Genomic DNA, 22,213 nt, shown 5'->3' on the forward strand with positions numbered 1-22,213 from the left:
ACATACACAAATAATTATAATACAAAATAAAACATTGTAACTGCCTGAGACAAAGTGCTCTATGAAATCTATTCAGTGGGGAAAGCATGTTATTAAATTTTTTTGGTTGTTTTTCTTTTTTCTTTTAGTTTTTCTTTTTTTTTTTTTTTTGGAGGAAAGGGTCAGGCAGCGTTTCCTGGAGGTCACATTTAATTGAGCTTCAGAAAATGAATCAGCAATTAAATTACCAAAAGGATATTCTATGGAATTAGAAAAATAATAGCACAATAAGGAGGAAATTAAGTTCAAGAATATCAAGGGATATGACTCCCAAAAAAAATAAAGGGCAGGAAAGAGAAAAGAAGAGTACCTTGGTTCAAAATAGCAGTAATTATCAAAGCTATCTAGTATTAGATAGTTTTAGATTAGATGAGAATAAATTTAAAAAGTGAGACTTTTGAGACAAAGGTACATAGCAGTCTATTGCATGAAAAACACAAGAATACAACCTACCGGTAGAGAGGCAAATTGTCTGACTATCCCAGAAAAAAAAATTATGCAAGTGAAATTATTAAATTGTTCATATTCTTTCATTCAGACATTACACTATTGGAACTACAGCTCAAGGCAGTACACAGCAAGAAAGATCCATATGTACAAAAACATTCATATCAATGTTTGTGGTGATTTAAAAGCTGAAAATAAAACTTACATTCTAAACTATTAAATGGCTGACCAAATTATGGCATATGAATGCAATGCAATATTCAGTCATATAGAATTACAAAAGAATTCAGAAAAAAAGAAATAAGGAAAGATATATATTCAAATTGAAGAAAGCAGAATCATAAATAATGACTATAATAACAAAGTCAACATTGAAAAGCAATAAAACTTGGATCAAATATACAATCTAGGGTTGGCACCATACCCAAGTTAAGGAAAAATTCCTCCTTGTAATTAAAAATTATTTTTTGGAATATATATTGGGGGGGTAATTGATAAGTACCTGTTGTGTCAAAACAACATTTATCAATAGTTTCTTTTAAAGGACAGGTAGGGATTCAACATGCAAAGTTGAGGAAAGACATTCCAGGTAGAAACATAGAAACAGGAAAGGGTCACACATGTTCAGAGGACAATGAATAGTTCAATTTGGTACTCTAGAGTGTAGACATATGGAATCACCTAATCTCTAAGGGGGAAGGGACTTCAGAAGTAACCTAGTTCAACCTGAATTTGAGAAGGCCAAATGGCACAGTGATATGAATGCAGAGTAATGAACCTGGGATCTTCGTGCCCAAGTTCAAATCTTGGCTCTGCCAATTACTACTTGTATGACCTTGGGTAAATTATTTAACTTCTCTGGGAGTCAGTTTCTTTAACTGTAAAACGAAGTACAATAGTGGGAGAGACTAAAAAGGGGGGAAAGGGGGTTGGACTAGATTTCTTCCAAGATCCCTGTCAGCTCTAGTATCTAGGAGCTTGATCCTCTACAGCAGTGGGATCAAACTCAAACAGAAAACAGGGATCATTGCCCTATACATAAGGATCCCTGTGGGATATACACTGAATCATATACTATCTTTATATTATCTGTCTATCTATAATATTTTATTGTATTTTATTTATTTTGTCAGATATTTCCCAATTACATTTCCATCTGGTTGGGGTCGCACTCAGGAGTGCAGTAGGCAGTATGGCTGGCCCACCATGTGTCTGACACCTCTGCTTTACAAAGTAAGTGGTCAGCCAGATTCTATGTGAAGACCTCCAGCAATGAGGAATCCTGGGGAAGCACTCTTCTTTTTTTGGGGCAAGTCAAATTATTAGGAAGTATTTCCTTGTATATCAAAGTCAAAATCTGCCTTTGTACAACTTTTACCATTAGACCTCTGGCAACATTTTGTTTTACACCTCACCAATGCATCTGAAGAGATGAAGGGGAGAGAGAATTGCAGACATATAGAACTCTTTGACAGACTGTAAGCTCTTTGAGGGCAGAGACTATTTAATTTGTCTTTCTATCCTCAGCACCTACCACAGTGAGCACTTAATACATTTGTATTGATTATTTAATCATTGTGACACTGAGACAAGAAGGTACCGGATTTGGCTCAAAGATGCTGGATAACTTTCTACTGTTTCTTAGGAAAAGGGTCAGCAATGAACTTTAAACCACAAGGCATCCTAAACATATGAAAAGTAAACTAACTGAACAGATAATAGGTTGATTGCATTTTAGTGCTGAAGAGCTATAGTGTAGAGAGACTGAATCTGGGGGAGAATCTCAGTATCACCAGCTCACCAAGAAAATGAATGGGAGACAAGGCTGGTAAGGCAGGGCAATGACTAACAGACAAGAGTCAAACTTTATATGGTAAGAATTAGGAAGCCACTAAAGGGTGACATGACTAGATACAGCTATAAGGAAGATATAGTGGGTATAGAGTAAAGGCAAATAGATTTGTTAGAGCAGTCAATCAGTCGGTGGTTTCCTGTACCAGATGGGATTTTAGTCGGGACTTAAAGGAAGCCAGGGAAGTCAGGGCACAACTAAAAGTGTAGGTGAATAGTATTGTACTAAATTGGAGGTAATAGAAAGAGAAAGGGATTGAATCTGAGAGCTGAATAGGAACTCAAAAATTATCTAACACAACCAGCACTTTATTTCATGTATGAGAAATGTGAGGACCAGAGAGGTGGAATAACTTGTACAAATACACATGGAATGTCTAGGAATCAGGTCTCTTGCATCCCAGAACAACACTTTTCCACTACACCAGGAAAAAAATAACCAAATACAAATTTCGGGGTTGGGGGTTGTGAATAACTACTTCACACAACACACTTACCTCTGATACAAATTTTGTCGTGGCATCACTTAAGGTTTTCAACATTGGGGTTGCCTCAGCATAAAATAAAGACATACGGTTTGCCAATTCATTATTTACTTCGTTTTCTCCTTCTGCCTGTTTGAAGAAGAAAATTATTTGATTCAACTTGTAAACTGAAAAGGAAAGAACCTTGGAACCTATCTAGCCTTAACTGAACAAGACAACCACAACTCTACAACTTTTGCTTGGAAATATCTAGTGAGGGGGACTGACTAAGGTGGCTCATATGGCAAGGATTCAAAATCCTTTACACTTTATCCTCTTGGTTGCACTCCTATGGAAAGCCTTTAACTTACTAATGTGCTTCCTAAAATGTGGCTCCCAGAACTGAACATAGTACTCTTGACATGGTCTAACTTAATGAAACTCTCACTTCTCCAAGTTAAGAACACCAAGCCTTAATGCAACCTAAAATTGTATTAACTTTCCTGCCTGACACATCACACTACTGATTCATAATGATCTTTAAGTCCACTAAAACCCCATATCTTTTTCAGATGAATTCCTGATTCTAGCCATGTTTCCCTGGAAGCTCACTCCACCTCTGGACTATTCTACTCACTTGCTACATGGTCCACTCATTTCCACAGGACTTTCTGTATTACCCATCCTCCTTCCTAGCTCCTTATTATGTGTTTTCCCCCCAATGTAATAGTAAGTTCCTTGAGGGCAGAAATTGTCATTCTCTACACTTTTATTTGTATTCCCAGTGCTTAGCACATTTCTGGTACATAGTAAACGTGAATAAACTGCTGAAATACTGAAAAAATTTTGTTGATAAAACTCTCTTATTTTGTATCGATGTAAAACTTTATACATTTATTTCTCTTAAATTTAATCTTCTTACATTTGGCCCAATGTTCTCTAACCTGTAAGGATTATTTCTGATCCTGACTCTGCAATCAAATATGTTACCAGCTTTGTGACATCTGAACTTTGTTCAAACGAACGATAAAAGTATTAAATAGCATAGGGTCAACCAAGCACTGAAACACAGAACACATCCCTCAAGAACCCATTCCAAGTTGACAACTTAATGACTGCTTTTTGAATGAGTGAGTTCCAAAACTGTCTAGCCCACACCAATCTATGTTTTTTTAACAATCATATGAAAAAACAAATGCTTGTTCAATAGCCTTCACTGTCTCATTTTGTGACTTCATCAGACCCCATGCCAACCACCATTATCTCTATGCTGATGACTGCCAGATCTAAACATCCAACTTAGCATTTCTCCTGAGCTCAATTCCATATCACCAACTACTTCTTTGACATTACCAATTGGATGTTCTATGGACATCTCAAACGCAACAAATCCAAAACAGAATTCATTTTTTTTTCCCTCAAATATACTGCTCTTCCAAACTCTCCTATTTCTAGCACAGATACTATACTATCCTTTCAGTCTCCTAGGTTCATAACCTCAGCACTACTGATTGCTTACTCTCCCCTTACCCAACATATCCATTTAGTTACTAGATCATGTTTCCTCTAGTCTCCATGACAACACTTGCATAAGACCGCATCTCTCCACTTACATGGTCACCACCCTGGTTCCGGCTCCCAAAATTCCTTTCTAGACTATCAGCCGTCCTAATTGGTCTCCTGCCTCAAATCTCTCCCCACTCTAATCCATAATCCATATAGTTGCCAATGTGATTTTACCAAAACACAGGTCTAACACTGTAACTTTCCTAATTTCAAATTTCTATGTCTCCGTATTGCTTTTAGGATCAACTATAAGGCCCTCTTTTTTAGCTTTATAAGCCCTTTGCAACCTGGCCCTAACTTACCTTTTGTTAACAGGCAATCACATAACAAAACTTGTGAAAAACAAGTTTATTACAAGAGAAATGAACATGCATGCATCAAAATTCATAGAGAAGTTGGTATATTTATGACAGCAGGACAAAGGAAGGAGGAGATACCAGGAAGGGGCACGGCATGGTAGGGGAAGTTGGGAAAAAAAATCCTGCCAAAGGAGAGGAGGAAAGCAATAGCAAAAGCAGCATTCTTTTCCCTTTGGGAACTGCTAGACTATGAAGATAGAATAGTCTGCATATCTACAGGGTTCCAGCTGCACAAGCTAATTTCTCAGCCTTGCACAGACTAGCTAGCACCTGTCTTGACTCCCAAGGACACACAGGGAATCAAGTTTGGGATGCAAACAACAAGTTATGTTAGCTGGGGGTGGGGGCAGGGGGTGGAGGGAAGGTATTGGTCCTTTACACACTCAGGGCCTCTTGCATGCTTTGGAAAATATGGCAACTCAAAAAGGCAATTTCAAGGCACCCCTTAACAGTCCTTAACACTTTCCAGCCTTATTTTAGACTGTTTTCCTTCCTGTGACTCTAGTCTAGCCGAACTGGTCTTCTTGCAAATTACTCATTTCCACCTAGGTGCCACTGCACTGTCTGTCCTCCATGCTTGGAATGCCCTCTTCACTTTTACCTTTTACAATCATTTGGTTCCTTCAGGACCTAGTTCCAAGCACCACATTCTACATGAAACCTTCTTGATCTCCCCAACTCACAGGGCCTTCTCCTTCAAAATTAACTTGTATTTATTTTGTACATTTTCTAAATGTACTCATTTACGTGTATTTTGTCTCTTCTGATAGAAAGTAAGCATCTTCTGGGCAGGGACTGTTTCATGTTTGCTTTTATATCTTTAGCACCTAGCAGAGTTCCTAGAACATATTAGGTACTGCTGACTGATTATAAATTTATACTGAACCTTCGCTGCTGCTCCGGAATCCTTTATTTCTCACTTTATTTCTCCCTTTCACACTGCCTACAGAATAAATCTCTCTGGTTCTCTGTCTCTCTCACTCCCAAGCCCACATATATATGTGTATACACACATATACACACAGAGAGATACATTTACACATATACATGTCATGCATCCCTCCCCGGTACTTCAGTAAAACATCACATTAACAGGAAAAACTGTCACATGTTTATTTTTGCATCCAGACTAGTTCTTTAATGGTGATTGTCCTTTTTCTCAAACAGGATCAAAATGACATCACAATGTTAGAGTCAAGTTGCAGTGTATCCTTACTCTTCTAGTTCTACAAAATGGTGTTATTTAGTTCCTATAGGTGGGGAAGATTGTACACAGGGAACTAAAATGAAAACCTGGTGGCTGGCCAGAGAGAAAGTATATGCCATGTCATTTTCTAAATTAGAGACAATGAAGGTGAACTGAAAGCCTCTAGTCTGCAAAGTCTTATTCTTCTTTAACACCATGGGTATTGTTCCTCTTCCCATGTTAGTCTGTCTCAGTAAGTTCTAACATAGAAATGTTGTTATTGATTTCTCTCTACATGATTCATAAGAATTTTTAGCAAATAAAATGAAATAGTAGACAGTTTCTCAGAACGTAAGTGACAAAACTGTATTATTCTTATTACTGTAGTATTAACAAAATTTCAAATTGTGGGAGCCAAGAGGAATAGCAGATGGACATTAGGATCCTAGACACAACATACCATATGTTTAGTGTGTCCTTCCTATCATCACAGCTGTTGCTGCTCATAACTACTATCACTATTAAAAGTCTTATTTTAAAAAAAAAAAAGTCCCTCTGATGGTCTTTTCCAAGTAGGAACTTACTGGAACATTATTGATCCTCATACGACTCAGTGTTCTTCTGTAATAGCTGAAATCATTCTGTATAGCAGGATTTGTCATCTAGAATATAGAGTTACATTAATAAATATATGTGACAGTATTCATACAGCAAGTGTTAACCTAATGATTAAAGTTACTGAGTAACTTTACTGAGTAAAATGAGTAAAATTACTGGATAACCTGTGATGTTGTCTAGAAGCAATTTATCACATCTAAGTTCAACACCTCTCCTCCTCCAAAATCTTCATACACAAAATAATATAAATTTAGGCAATCTTCTAGTCAAAAATCCCTCTACTGTCCCATAATTTTACATGTATTACTGAGAACCTTTGTAAAACTGATTATCTTTTGATAGCAAAATACATAGGTACATAAGATCTCCCTCCCCTCCAAGTGAGTAAAATTTAGAAGGATTTGAATTTGCATTACAGTGATGTTCCAGTGACTTAGGACAGAGGTCAGCAAAGTGCCAGTCCAGTTATTCCAGTAACAGGGAAGAAATCTGACACAATGGCTAACAAAGCACTGGTTCTGGAGTCAACAGATCAAGTTTTGAACTCCACGTGTGCCACTTGCTCCCAGTGTGACCTTGGGCATATCATTTAACCTTTAACTAGTTTTCAAATATGGAAAACAAATGGGGTTTGTGCTACACAACTGATAATTACATGGTACTCTAAAGTTTGCAAAATGTTTTACCTACATTACCTCCTCTGAGCCTTCCTCCTTTCAAACTACAAGAAACCGTGTAAGGTAGGTACTACAGCCCATTTGATAGATAAATCTTAGCCCGAGACATTGTATCCATAATCTAGGATCTAGGATCACATAGCTAGTAAATATTGGGGGGTCAGGAGGTAGAGATTTGAACCCAGGGATTACTGAACCCAATTCTAGAGCTATTATCTACTTTATGAAACTGCCTATAAGTTATTTCACAGTTCTAAACCTATGATTCTAAGTTCATATTCAAATTACTTGATACAACAGGAAATATGTCCTAATTATTTCCCCTAAATCTAGTCTGTCACCTCTCCAATCCACGCTCCAAATAATGCCAAATTGGTATTAATAAAGCATATATATCTGATCATGTCACTTTCTTGCTCTGGAAGCTACAATGGCTCCCAAATGCCTTTGTAATACAATACAATTTCCTCTGTCCTTCAAAGAACTTTACAATCTCGCTCCAGTCTACTGATTCAGATTTATTAAATAATATCTCTCTTCATGTACTCTTGTTTTCCAACCAAGATAGTTCACTTGCTGTCCCTCACAAATGACACTCCATCTCTCATCTCCGTGCCTTTCCCTCATTACTGGAATGCATTCTCTCCTCACCCAACTCTCAGAATCCTTAACTTCTTTCAAGTGTCATCTCCTACATGAGGCTTATTCTGAATCCTTAAGTTGCTAATCTTTCTCTCCCCAGGCCCCCTACCCCAATTTACTTCGCGTATGCATGTGTGCATGGTATTTACTGGTTTATGATATATCCCATCAACAGAATATAAGCTTTTTAAAAGCAGGAGCCATTTTGTTTTTTGTTTCTCTAACACCTAGTACAGTACTAGGCACATGGCAAGTACTTAACAAATGCTTGCAAGACAAAGTTTGCAATATCACAAGGAATTTATGTTAGGCAGTGAGGTGTTATGGATAAACGACCAGCCTTGAGTCAGAAAATCTGGGTTCTAATCTGTCCTCTGAAAATACTGGCTATGTGACCCCATTCAGGTAAATTAACTTCTCAGTGGCTAGACAACATTCTAAGACAAGTTGCCAAATAGTTGTTGAGGTGCATTGGTAGAAGGAGTTTCCTCACAGGAAGCAAATGGGGTTTGTGCTACACAAATGATAATTACATGGTACTCTAAAGTCTGCAAAATGTTTTACCTATATGAAATCACTTAGGGATGAAAAAAATAGAAAAGCATACATATAGATACATGCATATATACACATATACACACCCATACATTCATATATTCAAGAGAAAATTCATGTCACCCCACTCTGCAAATGACAAAATATAATAAAGTTAAATAAAAAAACTGTGTGATTTAATTTTGGTCACACATTTTCTATCAGATATACCACTAAGATTTTACCAACCTTGTTTTTTATTTAGGTTCACTGAGTCTGTTTACTACAATTTCCTTTACATTCAAGTCCTAGATTCATGACAAAAATGGATAAAAATATTCCCTTAAAATGTAATTATTTGTGCAAGTTTACAGATTTTCCCTATTGATGTAATAACTATTAACTTAAAATTCACAAAAAGAAAAAATTATACCTTGAGTTCATCAAATCGGAGTGTGAAATGAAGAATCTCTGCAAACTGTTTAGCAAGAGCCTGCTCTCGCTCTAGGTGCTGTGTTGGAGAATATGGGGTACTTGTCAAGGCTCCCAGAAGACCTCTCAATGCTGCCTCTTAAGAAATTAAAAAAATGGAAAGTTCATTGCATTTCTTTGATATTTATCAACTAAAAATATAATCCACAATAGTGTTTTAATAATCCCCCAAGTTTTTAAATACATGTTAACAGTAAAGATAAAATAATAGTATAAAATTTTTCAAAATGAGAAGTATTAATCATATAATAAGAAATTATTGCTTTAAATCTAAAAAAATTCAATCAGAAATGGAACATTCCCACATTTCAAAAATAGAATGAGTTAATTTAACTTTTGAAATGCATTTAATAACTCAAAGAAAATATTTAACATGTTGACTATATGTTCAGATGTATATATGTTCACTATATAAAGTGAAGCTTACTTCAAAGTAATTCTTTTAAAAAAACCTAAAACATGGACTTTGTGTATTTATATCTCATGATGAAAATATTGAGAGATCTTCCTTATATGATTAGTATCTATGCAAATTGAAATAAACATGTATAAATTTTAGTTTAGATAGTAATTGATCTCATAACCTAAAGCATTTTAAGCTTTCCAAGATAAAGGCTACAAAAATATTTTCATGAGGAAGTTGGGCATATTGGTATGGAAAAATGTAAATAATAAACTTATTAGACAACAGAATGTTACCTTTTTCTTTTACTAACAAAAATTGTTTTCTTTCCACCATTTACTGTAAGGAAAAGATAGCTTTTCTTATTAACTATTTTTTTTTTCACTTCAGAAGTGGATTCACTCTGAAGTATTCCATAAATGAGGAGGTATGTTATAAATAAGTAAATTAACTTAAAGTGCTACACTTTTAGAATATCATGCTGATAAATATTACAGCTCTTTCCTCTATGAGGATAAGTAATAAGTATCAAAACACTGATTTCCCTTTACTACTACACTGGTACCTTATCTAAACAAAGACCTAGAAATCAATTAACTAGATCAGAGATAAAAAGAAAATAAAGAATTTATTGTTTTTTTAACCAGACCTGTGATTTTACTGGGGCAGGCCATTCTGCACAAGGAATGATACTAATATAAGTGGGCACTTTCTCTGCAATTTATAGTTTTAAAAAGTTGACTGAGTACTGAGAGGTTAAATGTTTGCTTAGGGTCACATGGCCAATATACATCAGAGGCAAGACTACAACACAGGTCTTTCTGCCTCCAAGGTTAACTCTCTACAAACTACACCTTGTTGCCTCACTAAAGAACTTACCACCATGACTAATTCAAATCATATGAACAAATGGCAACTGCAGAAATACAGAAGACAGAATGCTGTTATTCAATGACACCTACTTTGCAAAGTAATAAAATCTGGAATTTAGCTCATAGTGTACTGATTAATGTTTCCTATTAAGACCTACAAACCGTATTTCAAAATTTAACAGCCACGTATATCAGTCCTTGCCCACTGGCCAGGAGATCTAGAAATATTTCCTAGGTAGGGGACAGAGCTGGTAGACAACTTCAAAAGTCAATTAAAAGAATGCCCTACCCCTGCTAGAAATGTCCATTTCAAATATAGCTGCTTCCTAATCACTTTATTGATGAAGCTGAACATGCTGGGATTCCTGTTAAGAGCAACACCCAGCTCTGCAATTCTTAATTCCAAATAGAAACACGGATTCCCATAAAGCTTAGTTTCAATGATTGGCTTCGGATGCCAAGTGGAAGGCATCTGAAGACACACTTTGTATCTGAATGGCATCTAAATCAACTTTAAAGCACTATAGTATCAATAGGAGCTTGGAAATGTCTGAAGTTAGAACTTGATCATAGGGAGCAATCAAAGATTTAGTAAACGCAGATTTTAGGAATGAAAATACTAGAGATTACAGAAAATACCAGAGATGCGATGTGAATTAGATTCATATTTTAGAAGCAAATTATATAAAATGACAACACTTTAAAGCTCAGGAAAATATCATTTTACTATTCTTAGTTAATATAAACAAAAACATAATATTTACATCCATCTCCCATCCTCACTGTTATTCTATTTTTATGCAACATTTTAATAAACTGCTTTATAGTATAAAAGACAAGCAGTAATTCTCTAATCTACTGAATTGAAATAATTTTTAAAACAGTATTTCATATTCACTGTGTAATCCATTCATTATGGCTTCTATCATTTAAAATGTGCATGTGGAGTAAATGTTTTATCTTCCTATTCTCTCATTTATATAGTTATTTCTTCAAATTTATATCTCTTAAATTATCCAAGAAAATAAACGATCAACTGTCTCCCAATAGAAAAGGATTTCAAAGGAAATAACTCAAGGTGTCATGCTATGCATTCCATACCAGTTTACCTTTTCTGACCTTCATTAGACTACTATAATTTGATCTTGCCATAATGGAAGATGAAGTAGCAACATGTGAGAGAGGACTCAAAAAGAATTTTCTTCCCTTCCCCCACTAATCCCTGGGAGTTTCTTTGTATAATGTAGGGCAAGACAATAAATGTCTCATCATTAGAAACCCAATTTATGGCACAATCCATATGCCTGGACCAATCTCAAGAATGATTTTGACATAAAATTTAGACATTCTAGAGTCATACAAAGGCCAATTTCCATACACGGAAAAACTGAATTAATCTGGCAAAAAAAAAAGGGTGACATTATGCTATAAACCTGCCACAACAGAACCTCTTTAGCTTGCATACAATTAAGGTTAAGGCTTGTTAGAACTAAGAATAGTGCTCCTGTGCAAATCACACATTTCCATCAAAGTGTTTCAAGAAAACTAGTAATTAAGAAAGATGAGGCTGATGAAAAATTTGTATTTAAAATTCCTTAATATGAAAATTTAGCTGAAATTATCTACTTCAATTTTAAGAGCTCCATTTAACATCTTTAGTAATAACTATTTTCCTTATTAGGCTGCTTATATATTTACCTTATTTTCAACTTACCTAACCTCTGAGAAAATTCATAAAACTTCTTTAGTTTGCCTACTAGTGGAATAACTGCACCCCATGCCTTCTCTTGCAACTTCTCATCAGATGGATGCTGTATTGCCTTTAAAATTTAAAACAAAATAGATGAAAGTTAGATTTTTTAAAAAAATACAATTGTGCAGTCTTTCTTTTAATGGAACATGCTTTATAACATTACTCTTGGAGCAACTTAAAAAACCATATGTGTTCTTCACTCTTACTTCTCAATAGAAGTTTTTTTGTTTGTTGAGGTAGGCAATATGGCCCAAATTGTATAAGGGAAAAAATGCTTGTAGATATTTGCAAAACTTAACACTAAACTCCATCAGTACAGAATCCAATACAATTTCCTCACATCATATCACTTTCATTTTTAAAAATCTATCAATTACACTAAAAATTTCACTTGCTATTGCATTGCTACAAACAGGTTTGCAAAGTGACACATTTTCCTTAACATAGATTTCAACAACGTATCATGCGTGAGCACCTTTAACTTTATTTGTTTATCCACTTGCAATGCAACATATAAAGGTTCTAGGTTCTTCTAAATTGATCACAAAGTTCTTTAGACATGTAGGCAATTCTCCTTCCCCCTTATTATCTGCAAGTAGATTCGTTCAAAGTTTTACATACGACTTGCTAAGTATCATTTCAACAATTAAAAAAAAAAAAGCTAATGGTAGAACAATGTTTTTCCTCTGGAATGAGCAAATCTGTACTTAAGCTTATATGAGGCAAACAATCCTTCAGGTGTCATTCTTGGTTATGAGCAAAGTTTATTTTTACTTATCAAAAGGAAATAAGTATTTCTAGAAAAAGTTCATCTTGTTTTGTCAATTTAAATTTTCTTCATGCATATTTTTAAGAGGCAATTTCAACATATTAGGGCTCATGCTTGATGTTTTGTTTAGTTGTTTCTCAGTTGTATTCAATTCTTTGTGACCCCATTTAGGGTTTTCTTGGTAAAGATACTGGAGTGGTTTGCCATTTCCTTCTCCAGCTCATTTTTACAGATGAGGAAACTGAGACAAACAGGGTTAAGTGACTTGCCCTGGATCACACAGCTAGTAAGTGTTTAAGGCTGCAACTGAATTCAGGAAAAAGAATATTTCTATGTGTAGACCAGTACTCTAGCCACTAAACCATCTAGCTACCCAGAGCTCATACTAGATGCAGCTAAATAATTCATACAAAAAAATAAGCATAGCACTCTTTCCCCATCATCTCACACATTGCTGCTGAATGATTTTCCTTGTACACAGTAACTAACCACGCCATAATCCCTAGCCAATCAACCCCAGAGGCTCTCTACTGGCTCTAGGATAAAACGTTAAATTTCTCTACTTAGCTTTTAAAACGCTTCACAGCCTGACTCTGACCTATCTTTCGAATTCAATGAAGATCACTCTTCTACTCTACTCCAGTCAAATTGGCCTTCTCCGTCTCTATCCATTTCTTTGCAATGGATAAACCCCAGTGCAGGGAATGCACTGCCTCTGCACCTCTGTCTCATAAAATTTTTCTCTTTCTTCAAGATGCAACTCAAGCACTATCTTCTACATGAAATCTTTCCTCATCTCCATAAGTATTCATACCTTATATCCCAAGCTACTTTATTTTTAACTACCTTCTATTAATTTGCATTTTCACTTTATACTTATTCTGTATATACTTAATAAGTACTTGTACTCTCCGATTAGAATTTAAGCTTTCAAGTAGTGATTATTTCATTTACTGCTTTTATATCCTTAGAGCCTAGCAGAGGTACCTGGCATATAGCAGGCACTTAATCTTTGTTAATTGATCAATAAGAGTACTTGTGAACATAAAATGGATCATATCTTCTGGATTTAGACTTTTTTCTTTGTGATTCTGCTACTTAAACTGTGTATATTATCTCTGCTTGTCCTAATTCAGCCACACCAGTAGATTTTCTTTTCAATCCCGATTAATTCCACTTTTAAAAGGTAACAAAAAAGGCAATTATTTAAATTCAATTGTTGACAATTTCAAATCACTATCTATAATAGTTCCTGAGTTTTTTCAATGCTTTAAAAGTTGCAAGTTTCTTGGATTTATATTTAACAAGATGATTCCACTGAAGTATATAATAGAATTTTATGGCACTTTTCACTACTACATAAAAACTGTTATGTAAAGAGCTTTCACACTACATGTTCAAATGCAGCAAACAGTGTGACACTAAGAGTCATTTGCATATCAAGTTTACATAATTAATTAACAGTGGTAGACTATGCCCACATTGAAATCTAACAAAAGCCAATAATCTGATCTCATCAAGGTACTGTATTGAATAATCACTATACAGCATTCATTGTCAACCATAGTAAATTCAGGGTGACAGTAGTGCTCTTATCAACTGATTTGTACTTTGTTTTTATTGAAAATGTTGGTGTATTTATGCAGGACCTGTACTTGAAAATATCCAATAATGCTGGTTGCTGCTTAGAATCGCTCAATTTGGAAAACTTGGCCTGAAATAATCCAAGCTCTGCCACATAAGTAATACAATGGGAACAAGTGGGATGCTTCTTTCACTGATTTCCCAAAACTGAAAAAAGGAAATTCCTGAACACTACTAATACAGAAAATTATCTTAGTATTTTTTTTCCACCAAGAATCACGTATGGTAGAACAAAATGTTGCCTATATCAAATACCTAAGAAGGAATCTTGTGGAGGTATACATACAGAGCTCAGAGTCAGAAAAAAGGATAAACAGATGCTTTTAGGCATTCCCAGGCCATTCCTCTATCATTTTCTATTCAATGACCTTTCTTCCTTTGAATGTATTTGAGCATTCACTCCCACTCTTATCCTAAAAACTGTATCAATGCACCATCCTAGATCTTTCTTCCAATTTTAAAATTTCTGTATTACCTGACCCAAGGTCTTCCCATCTACTCCATTTTGTCAGTATTCTTGGTGTCTTTAACCTTTATGTTGACAACCTGCTACTGGCTCACACAATTCCTCAATTTCTTTAATATAAATTACCTCTACCCTCTGATTTATTTAATCTGTACACCAACATGGGGTTGGGGAGATCAGGAAAGGGCTTATGTAGAAGGAAGCATCTAAGCTTTGTTTTAAGGAAGCTATGGAGGAAGTAAGGGCGGAGCCAAGATGGCAGAGTAAAAGCAGTGACTTGCTAGAGCTCTCCCCCAAACCCCTCTAAGTACCTATAAAAAATGGCTCTAAACAAATTCCAAAGCAGCAGAACCCACAAAAAGATAGAGTGAAACAAATTTCCAGCCCAAGACAACCTGGGTGGTTGATCAGAAAGGTATATCATGCCAGGCTGGGAGAGGAATGAAGTTCGGCATGGGCATGTGGGCAACACAGGCCTCAGCAAACCTGAAGCAGGCCTCAGAGGACTAAATCACAGGCAGCTGTGGTGGTTTTCGGAATTCTCAATCCAAAGACAACTTGGAAGGTCAGTTGGAAAAGTCTGTGTCTGCGGTGAGAGAGAAGCCCAGGGTCCCAGCCCCACTCCCTGAGCACAGCCCTGGGGCGGCAGCTGCTTCCTGAGCTTCTGGCCCACAGACTGAGGGGGAATCGAGTGGCTGATCAGACAGGGATTGCGGGAATCTCTTTCCTGGTGCAGGATTCTCTTGCTTCGCCTGTGCTTGGATCTGGGTCACAGTTCTAGGTGGTGGCCCTGGGGCGAGGACCCCAGGTGTCAATGGCAATGAAGAGGAAATCCTCCTCACAGTTCCAAGTCAGAAAAGAGTGTTTGTGGTCACTCACAGACCAGAGCAAGGCCAAGAAAGGAGTAAACACCTCACTCTTGATCATAGCACCTTGGAAGAACTGAAAATTTACAGGTCTCTAGAAGTCTCTCTGAAAACAGCTGTACAAAACCCTTAAAGCTTGGGACAGTACATTCTCCACACTAGAAACAGACTCCCACCTTAACAAAGAGTTTATAACTCAAGTAATTGACTGGGATCATGAGCAAGCAGTGCAAAAACAGTCAGACTACAGAATCTTACTTTGGTGACAAAGAACATCAAAACATACAACCAGAAGAAGACAACAAAGTCAAAGCTCCTACATCCAAAGCCTCCAAGAAAAATATGAATTGGTCCCAGGCCATGGAAGAGCTCAAAAAGGATTTTGAGAAGCAAGTAAGGGAAGTAGAGGAAAAACTGAGAGTGATGCAAGAAATTCATGAAAAACAAGTCAACAGCTTGCTAAAGGAGACCCAAAAAAATACTGAAGAAAATAACACCTTAAAAAATAGCCTAACCCAAATGGCAAAAGAGGTCCAAAAAGCCAATGAGGAGAAGAATGCCCTAAAAAGCAAAACTGGCCAAGCAAGCTAGGTATTCTCACAATGCAGAAGTAAGGAAGGGGTGCATTCCGTACAATGGGAAATGAATGCCTACCTTTGCAATGGCAGGGAAACAAAAAACTCTCATGTATAGGACACAGCTAATATGCCAGTTTGATCAGAAGAAAACATGTAAAGGGTAATAATGTGAAGTAAAAATAGAAAGATGGTATAGAATCAGGAATCAGGGCTTTTTATTTTGTTGCTGTGACTTTAGAGCTTAGAATTATTAAAAAGGGCATTCGATTGACTAGATAATGCTTCTTTTGAAGGATTGAGAATTTTTTTTTTTAACCGTGGGATACCTTGCTGTCTCTAGGAAAAACAATGGAAAAGGAGCTTCTTACCTTGCTGTAATTATTTATCCTGTTAATTTCTTACCTTTTTCCAGGATAGTCAAACCATAACCATATGTCTGAGTCTATTCTGTACTACCCTCATTTATTATCTTGTCTTCTCAATTCAGTACAAAAGATTAGAAAAATATTGGGTTTTTAACTCAAGGAAGAACTTAATAGTGATAAGATTCTGTGCTTGTGATAAAAGGCTCTCATCTTGCTACTGCAAGAAAAAAGAATGCTCTGACTTAAGAAAATGCAGAATATTTTGTCAATTCTTCAAAAGCAGTTGGGAGCTATGTCATGAGGAGCTTAAAGATCAAGCAGAGGATTTTACATTTTATCCTAGAAGCAAAACAAGATTCTCTTAAGAAAAGAGTGTAATGGTAGACCTGTGTTTTACAAGTATCAGTTGGCAGATCTATGATCTCTTCCTCATCACTGATTTCTTCCCAACTGCCTATAAACATGCTTAAATCTCATCAATTCTAAAACCATTCTTCCACCTTTAAGCCTATCCAGATACCAACCCATCTCTCTCATCCTTCAATGCCCTCATTACCACCACTACAAGAACTTCCTTACCACTTTTACTAAACCCCCTTCAACCCATCCTTTATATTGTTGCTATAAGATCACAAATTTACAGGTGAAAAAAACTTAGAGATTAATTAGTGAAAAAGGCCCAGAGAGTTAAAGTGACTTGCTCAAGATCGCATGAGAAGATCACTACTCCTCACCAAGGTTAACTCTCTCTAACTTGTTCAAATGATCCCATTTCATCCTGTGTCCTCCAACAGATTGCCTCCTCTGTCACCCCTACTCTCACTTATTATCAATCTCTCCCTCTCTACTGACGCATTTCCTACTGCCTACAAACATGCTCCTTTCCCCTATCTTAAAAAAAAAAACCCTTACTTGATCCTCCTATATCTCCTTCCACTCTTTGTAGCTAAACTCCTTAAAAAGGCCATTTAATACAGGTGCCTCCACTTTCTCTCCTCTTACTCTCTTCTTAACCCTTAACAATCAGGCTCCTCAGCATATCATTCCACTGAAACTGCTTTCTCCAAAGGTACTAATGATCTCTTAGGTGCCAAATCCAATGGCCTTTTACCAATCCTCATTCTTGTTGACTTCTCTCTGCAGCCTTTGACACTGTTGATCACTCTCTCCTCCTTGAATATTTTCTTCTCCCTGAGTTTTCCTCTAACCATAGATGTCCCTGAGGGTTCTGACCTGGGCCCTCTTCTCTTCTCCCTCTATGCTACTTTGTTGATTTCATCAACTCCCATGGAATTAATTACCATCTCTAAGCTGATGATTCTCTAATTCTACCTATCCTGCCCCAAGCTTTTTCTCCAACTGCCTTTTGGACATCTTGAACTGGATATCCAGTAGACAATTTAAATTCAATGTCCAAAACAGAATTCATTATCTTTCCCCCTAAACCCTCCACCCCTCCCACCTTCCCTATTACTATAGAGAACAACATCATCCTGCCAGTACTTCAGGCTCACAAGCCAGGAGTCATTCTGGACTCCTCACTATCTTTCACCACCCCACATCCAAGCTGTTGCCAAGACTTGTTGATTTCACCTTTGCAACATCTCTCCAATATATCCCCTTCTCTCCTCTGACACTGTCACCGTTCTAGAACATTTCCTCACCACTTCACTCATATATTTTTCAGACTGCTGGTGGGTCTGCCTATTTCTAGTCTCACCCCATTCTAATCCATCCTCCATTCAGCCATTGAAGTGATTTTCCTAAAGCACAGGTCCCAATCATGTCATTCCTCCTCTACTCAATAAACTCCAGTAGCTCCTTATTACCTCCAGGATCAAAAAAATGTTCTATTTGGTATTCAAAGTCCTTCATCACCTAGCCTCCCCCTCCTACCTTCCGAGTGTCTACACCTTTACTCTCTCTCCCATGTACCCTTTGATCCAGTGACAGCAGCCACCTGGCTCTCAGCCCACAGATGGTAAGGGGGTCAGGCAACTGGTAAGAAAGAGATTACAGGGGCTCCTTTGCTGACACTAGTTGCAGGACTTGATTGCATTGCTCATACATCATTCCGGATCACAGCTCCAGGGCAAGGGTGAGAAGGAGCACTAGCACTCTTGAGCGTGCAGCCACACCACAACAGGGGCCCAGGTCACAGTTCCAGGGTGGAGAGTGCTTCTAGTTGCTCACAGATCAGAGAACAGGTCAGGAGAGCAGTGACCACACCTCTCCCAAGATCATACCACCTTGAAAGAACTGAAAACCAGTTCTGTAAAAAGCAGCACAAAAAACCTCAAGCTTGGGACAGCAGTCAAGAAATAGGCAGGGAAAATGAGCAAACATCAACAACAAAAAAAGGCCCTAATCATAGAAAGTTACTACGCTAACAGGGAAGATCTAAACACAAACTCAGAAAAAGACAACAAAGTCAAAACTGCTACATCTGAAGCCTTAAAAGAAAAATGTGAATTGCTCTCAGGCCCAAAAATAATTCCTGGAAAAGCTCAAAAAGGATTTTAAAAATTAAATAAGAGAAATAGAAGAAAAATTGGGAAAAGAAATAAAAGTGATGCAAGAAAATGATGGAAAAAAAGTCAATAGCTTAGTAAAGAAGGAACAAAAAAATCCTGAACAAAATAACTTAAGAAATCAAGTAGGCCAAATGGTAAAGGAGGCACAAAAATCCACTGAAGAGAAGAACACCTTAAAAAGCAGACATGATCAAATTGAAAAAGAGTCACAAAAATTCTCTGAAGAGAAAAACTCCTTAAATAGCAGAACTGGGCAAATGGAAAAAAGATGTACAAAAGTTCAATGAAGAAAATAATTCCTTTAAAAATTAGAACTGGGAAAGTAGAAGCTAATGACTAGATAAGACATCAAGAAATATTCAAATAAATCAAAAGAATGAAGAAATAGAAGAAAATATGAACTATCTCACTGAAAAAATAATTGACCTAAAGATAGATCAAGGAGAAAGATTTTAAGAATTAAAGCCATGATTACAAAAAGAGCCTACACATCATCTTTCCAGAAATTTTCAAGGAAAACTGCCTTGATATCATAAACCTAGAGGGTAAAATAGAAATTGAAAGAATCTACTGATCACCTTCTGAAAGAGATCCCAAAAGAAAAACTCCAGGAAAGATTATAGCCAAATTCCAGAGCTCTACTGTTATAAAAAATATTGCAAGCAGCCAAAAAGAAACAATTAAAATATCATGGGACCACAGGTAGGATAACACAAGATTTAGCAGCTTCAACATTAAAGGATCAGAGGGCTTAGAATATGATATTCCAGAGGACAAAGAAGCTAGGATTAAAACAAGAATCACTTACTCAGCAAAACTGAATATAATCCTTCAGGAGAAAAAAAGGACATTTAATGAAAAAGAACTTTCAAACATTTCTGATGAAAAGACCAGAGCTGAAGAGAGAACCTGACTTTCAAATACAAGACTCAAGAGAGGCATAAAAAGGTAAACAGGAAAGAGATATCACAAGGGATTCAATAAGCTTGAACTGTTTAATATGACACCTGTAATTCCCATGAACTTTCTCATTATTATGGCAGTTAAAAGGAATATACATAGACAGAAGGCATGGGTAAGTTGACTATAATGGGATGAGATCTAAAAAAATAAAATTAAAGAGAAAAAAGGGATGAATACAATGAGATATTTTTAAAAAACTAAACTAAGGGGTGAGAAAGGGATGCTATGGGAGAAGGGAGAGGTAGAATGGGGTAAATTATCTCATAAAAGAGATGCAAAAATGCTTTTACAGTAGAAGGGGGTGTGGGGTAACAGACAATGCTTGAAACTTACTCTCATCAGAATTGGCTCAAAGAGGGAATAACATACACACTCAGTTGGACATAGAAATTTTATCTTACCCTACAAAGAAGTAGGAAAGAAGGTAGAAGGTAGGGGGCCAATAGAAGGGAAGGTAGATTGAGGGAGCTGTTGGTCTGAAACAAAATACTATGAGAAGGGACAGGATGAAGGGAAAGAGAGACAGAGAAGGATATACAGGGGAAAAACAAGCATGGAGGAAAATACACAGTAATCATAACTGGAAAAATTTTACATCAGGTTTCTCTGATAAAGGAAGAATTTCTTAAATACACAGAGAACTGAGTCAAATTTATAAGAATACAGATCATTTCTGAATTGATAAATGTCAAAAGGATACAAACAGGCAGAAGAAGAAATCAAAACTATCTAAAGTCATATGAAAAAGTGCTCTAAATATCTGATTAGAGAAATGCAAATTAAAACAACTCTGAGCTACTATCCCAGACCTACCACATTGGCTAATACAACGGAGAAGGAAAATGACAGATGTTGCAGGAAATGTGGGAAAACCAGGACACTAAACCATTGTTGATGGAGTTGTGAACTAATCCAACCATTCCGGAGAGGAATATGGAATTATGCCCAATGGGCTACAAAACTACGTATACCCTCTGACCCTACCACTACTAGGTTTGTATCCCAAAGAGATTTTTTTTAAAAGTGGGTAGAGGGGAGAGGAGGATCTATATGAACAAAAATATTTATAGCAGTTCTTTTTGTGGTGACAATGAAATGGAAATTAAGGGGATGCCCATCAACTGGGGAATGGCTAAACAAGTCGTGGTATATGACTGTGATGGAATACTACTTTGCTTTAAGAAATGATGAACAGGATGCTTTCAGAAAAACCTGGAAAGACTTACATGAATTAATGCAAAGTGAACTGAGCAGAATCAGGAGAGCATTATAACAGCAATATTGAATATGATCAACTGTAAATGACTTAGCTATTCTCAGAAATACAATGATCTAAGACAATTCCAAAGAACTTAGGATGAAAAATGCTATCCACTTTCAGAGAAAGAACTGATAGAGTCTGAATGCAGATGGAAACAATTTCTTAAAACTTTCTTTATTTTTCTTGGGTTTTTTGGGGGGGAAAGGGGAGGGCTGAGTTTCCTTTCACAATCTGACTAATATGGAAATATGTTTTGTATGACTGCACATGTATAACCTTTATCAAACTGCTTATCTTCTCAATAAGGGGACTGGGGAGAGATGGAGAGAATTTGGAACGCAAAATTTTTAAAAATGAAGTTAAAAATTGTTTTTACGTGTAATTTGAAAAAAATAAAATATTGAAATGCTATAGCAAATAACTCATTTCCACAGCAGGAAAAAGTTCCTAAAGCTACTTGCTTCATGCAATAGAGCTAATTTCCTTTGCCATAACCAGCCTAGACAGAGAATTTCCACCAGTCTCCACAAAATTATGTATATATCTTTTCTCTCCACTTCCCAATTTTATCTTTTCTTACCTAAAGAGCTTTTTGTATAGTACCCTATTCAAAAGTTTTTCATTAAATAAGTTGATATTACATAAAAGTTTCAAGTACCAGTATTACTCTAATTTTTCACAAGGAAATTAACCAAACTATGAATGCCAAGAGTATTAAAAAGTATTAGTTCCTAGTTGAGTGGTCTATGCACTAAAACTTTTTGTTATTTGGTCATTTTAGTCACGTCCAACTCTTCATTATCCCATTTGATGTTTTCTTGGCAAACATACTGGAATTGGTTTGTCATTTCCTTCTCCAGCTCC

At 36.4% G+C, this 22,213-nt stretch overlaps 1 protein-coding gene across 5 annotated transcripts in view; it reads right to left on the bottom strand.

Annotated features, from left to right (window-relative positions):
• Positions 1-22,213, bottom strand: part of FAM49B (family with sequence similarity 49 member B) — a 201,009-nt gene that overhangs the window by 7,152 nt on the left and 171,644 nt on the right. For all 5 annotated transcript variants that reach the window (XM_027845525.1, XM_027845523.1, XM_027845521.1 and 2 more), the window contains 4 exons: positions 11,865-11,970; positions 8,817-8,953; positions 6,497-6,574; positions 2,835-2,951 (listed from right to left, as the gene is read on the bottom strand). In XM_027845525.1, coding sequence (XP_027701326.1) covers positions 2,835-2,951; positions 6,497-6,574; positions 8,817-8,953; positions 11,865-11,970 — 438 coding nt within the window. The remainder of the gene's footprint in view (positions 1-2,834; positions 2,952-6,496; positions 6,575-8,816; positions 8,954-11,864; positions 11,971-22,213) is intronic.

This window comes from Vombatus ursinus, unplaced genomic scaffold, assembly GCF_900497805.2.
Source record: "Vombatus ursinus unplaced genomic scaffold, bare-nosed wombat genome assembly UNPS02014973.1, whole genome shotgun sequence".
Classification (NCBI taxonomy): Eukaryota; Metazoa; Chordata; class Mammalia; order Diprotodontia; family Vombatidae; genus Vombatus; species Vombatus ursinus.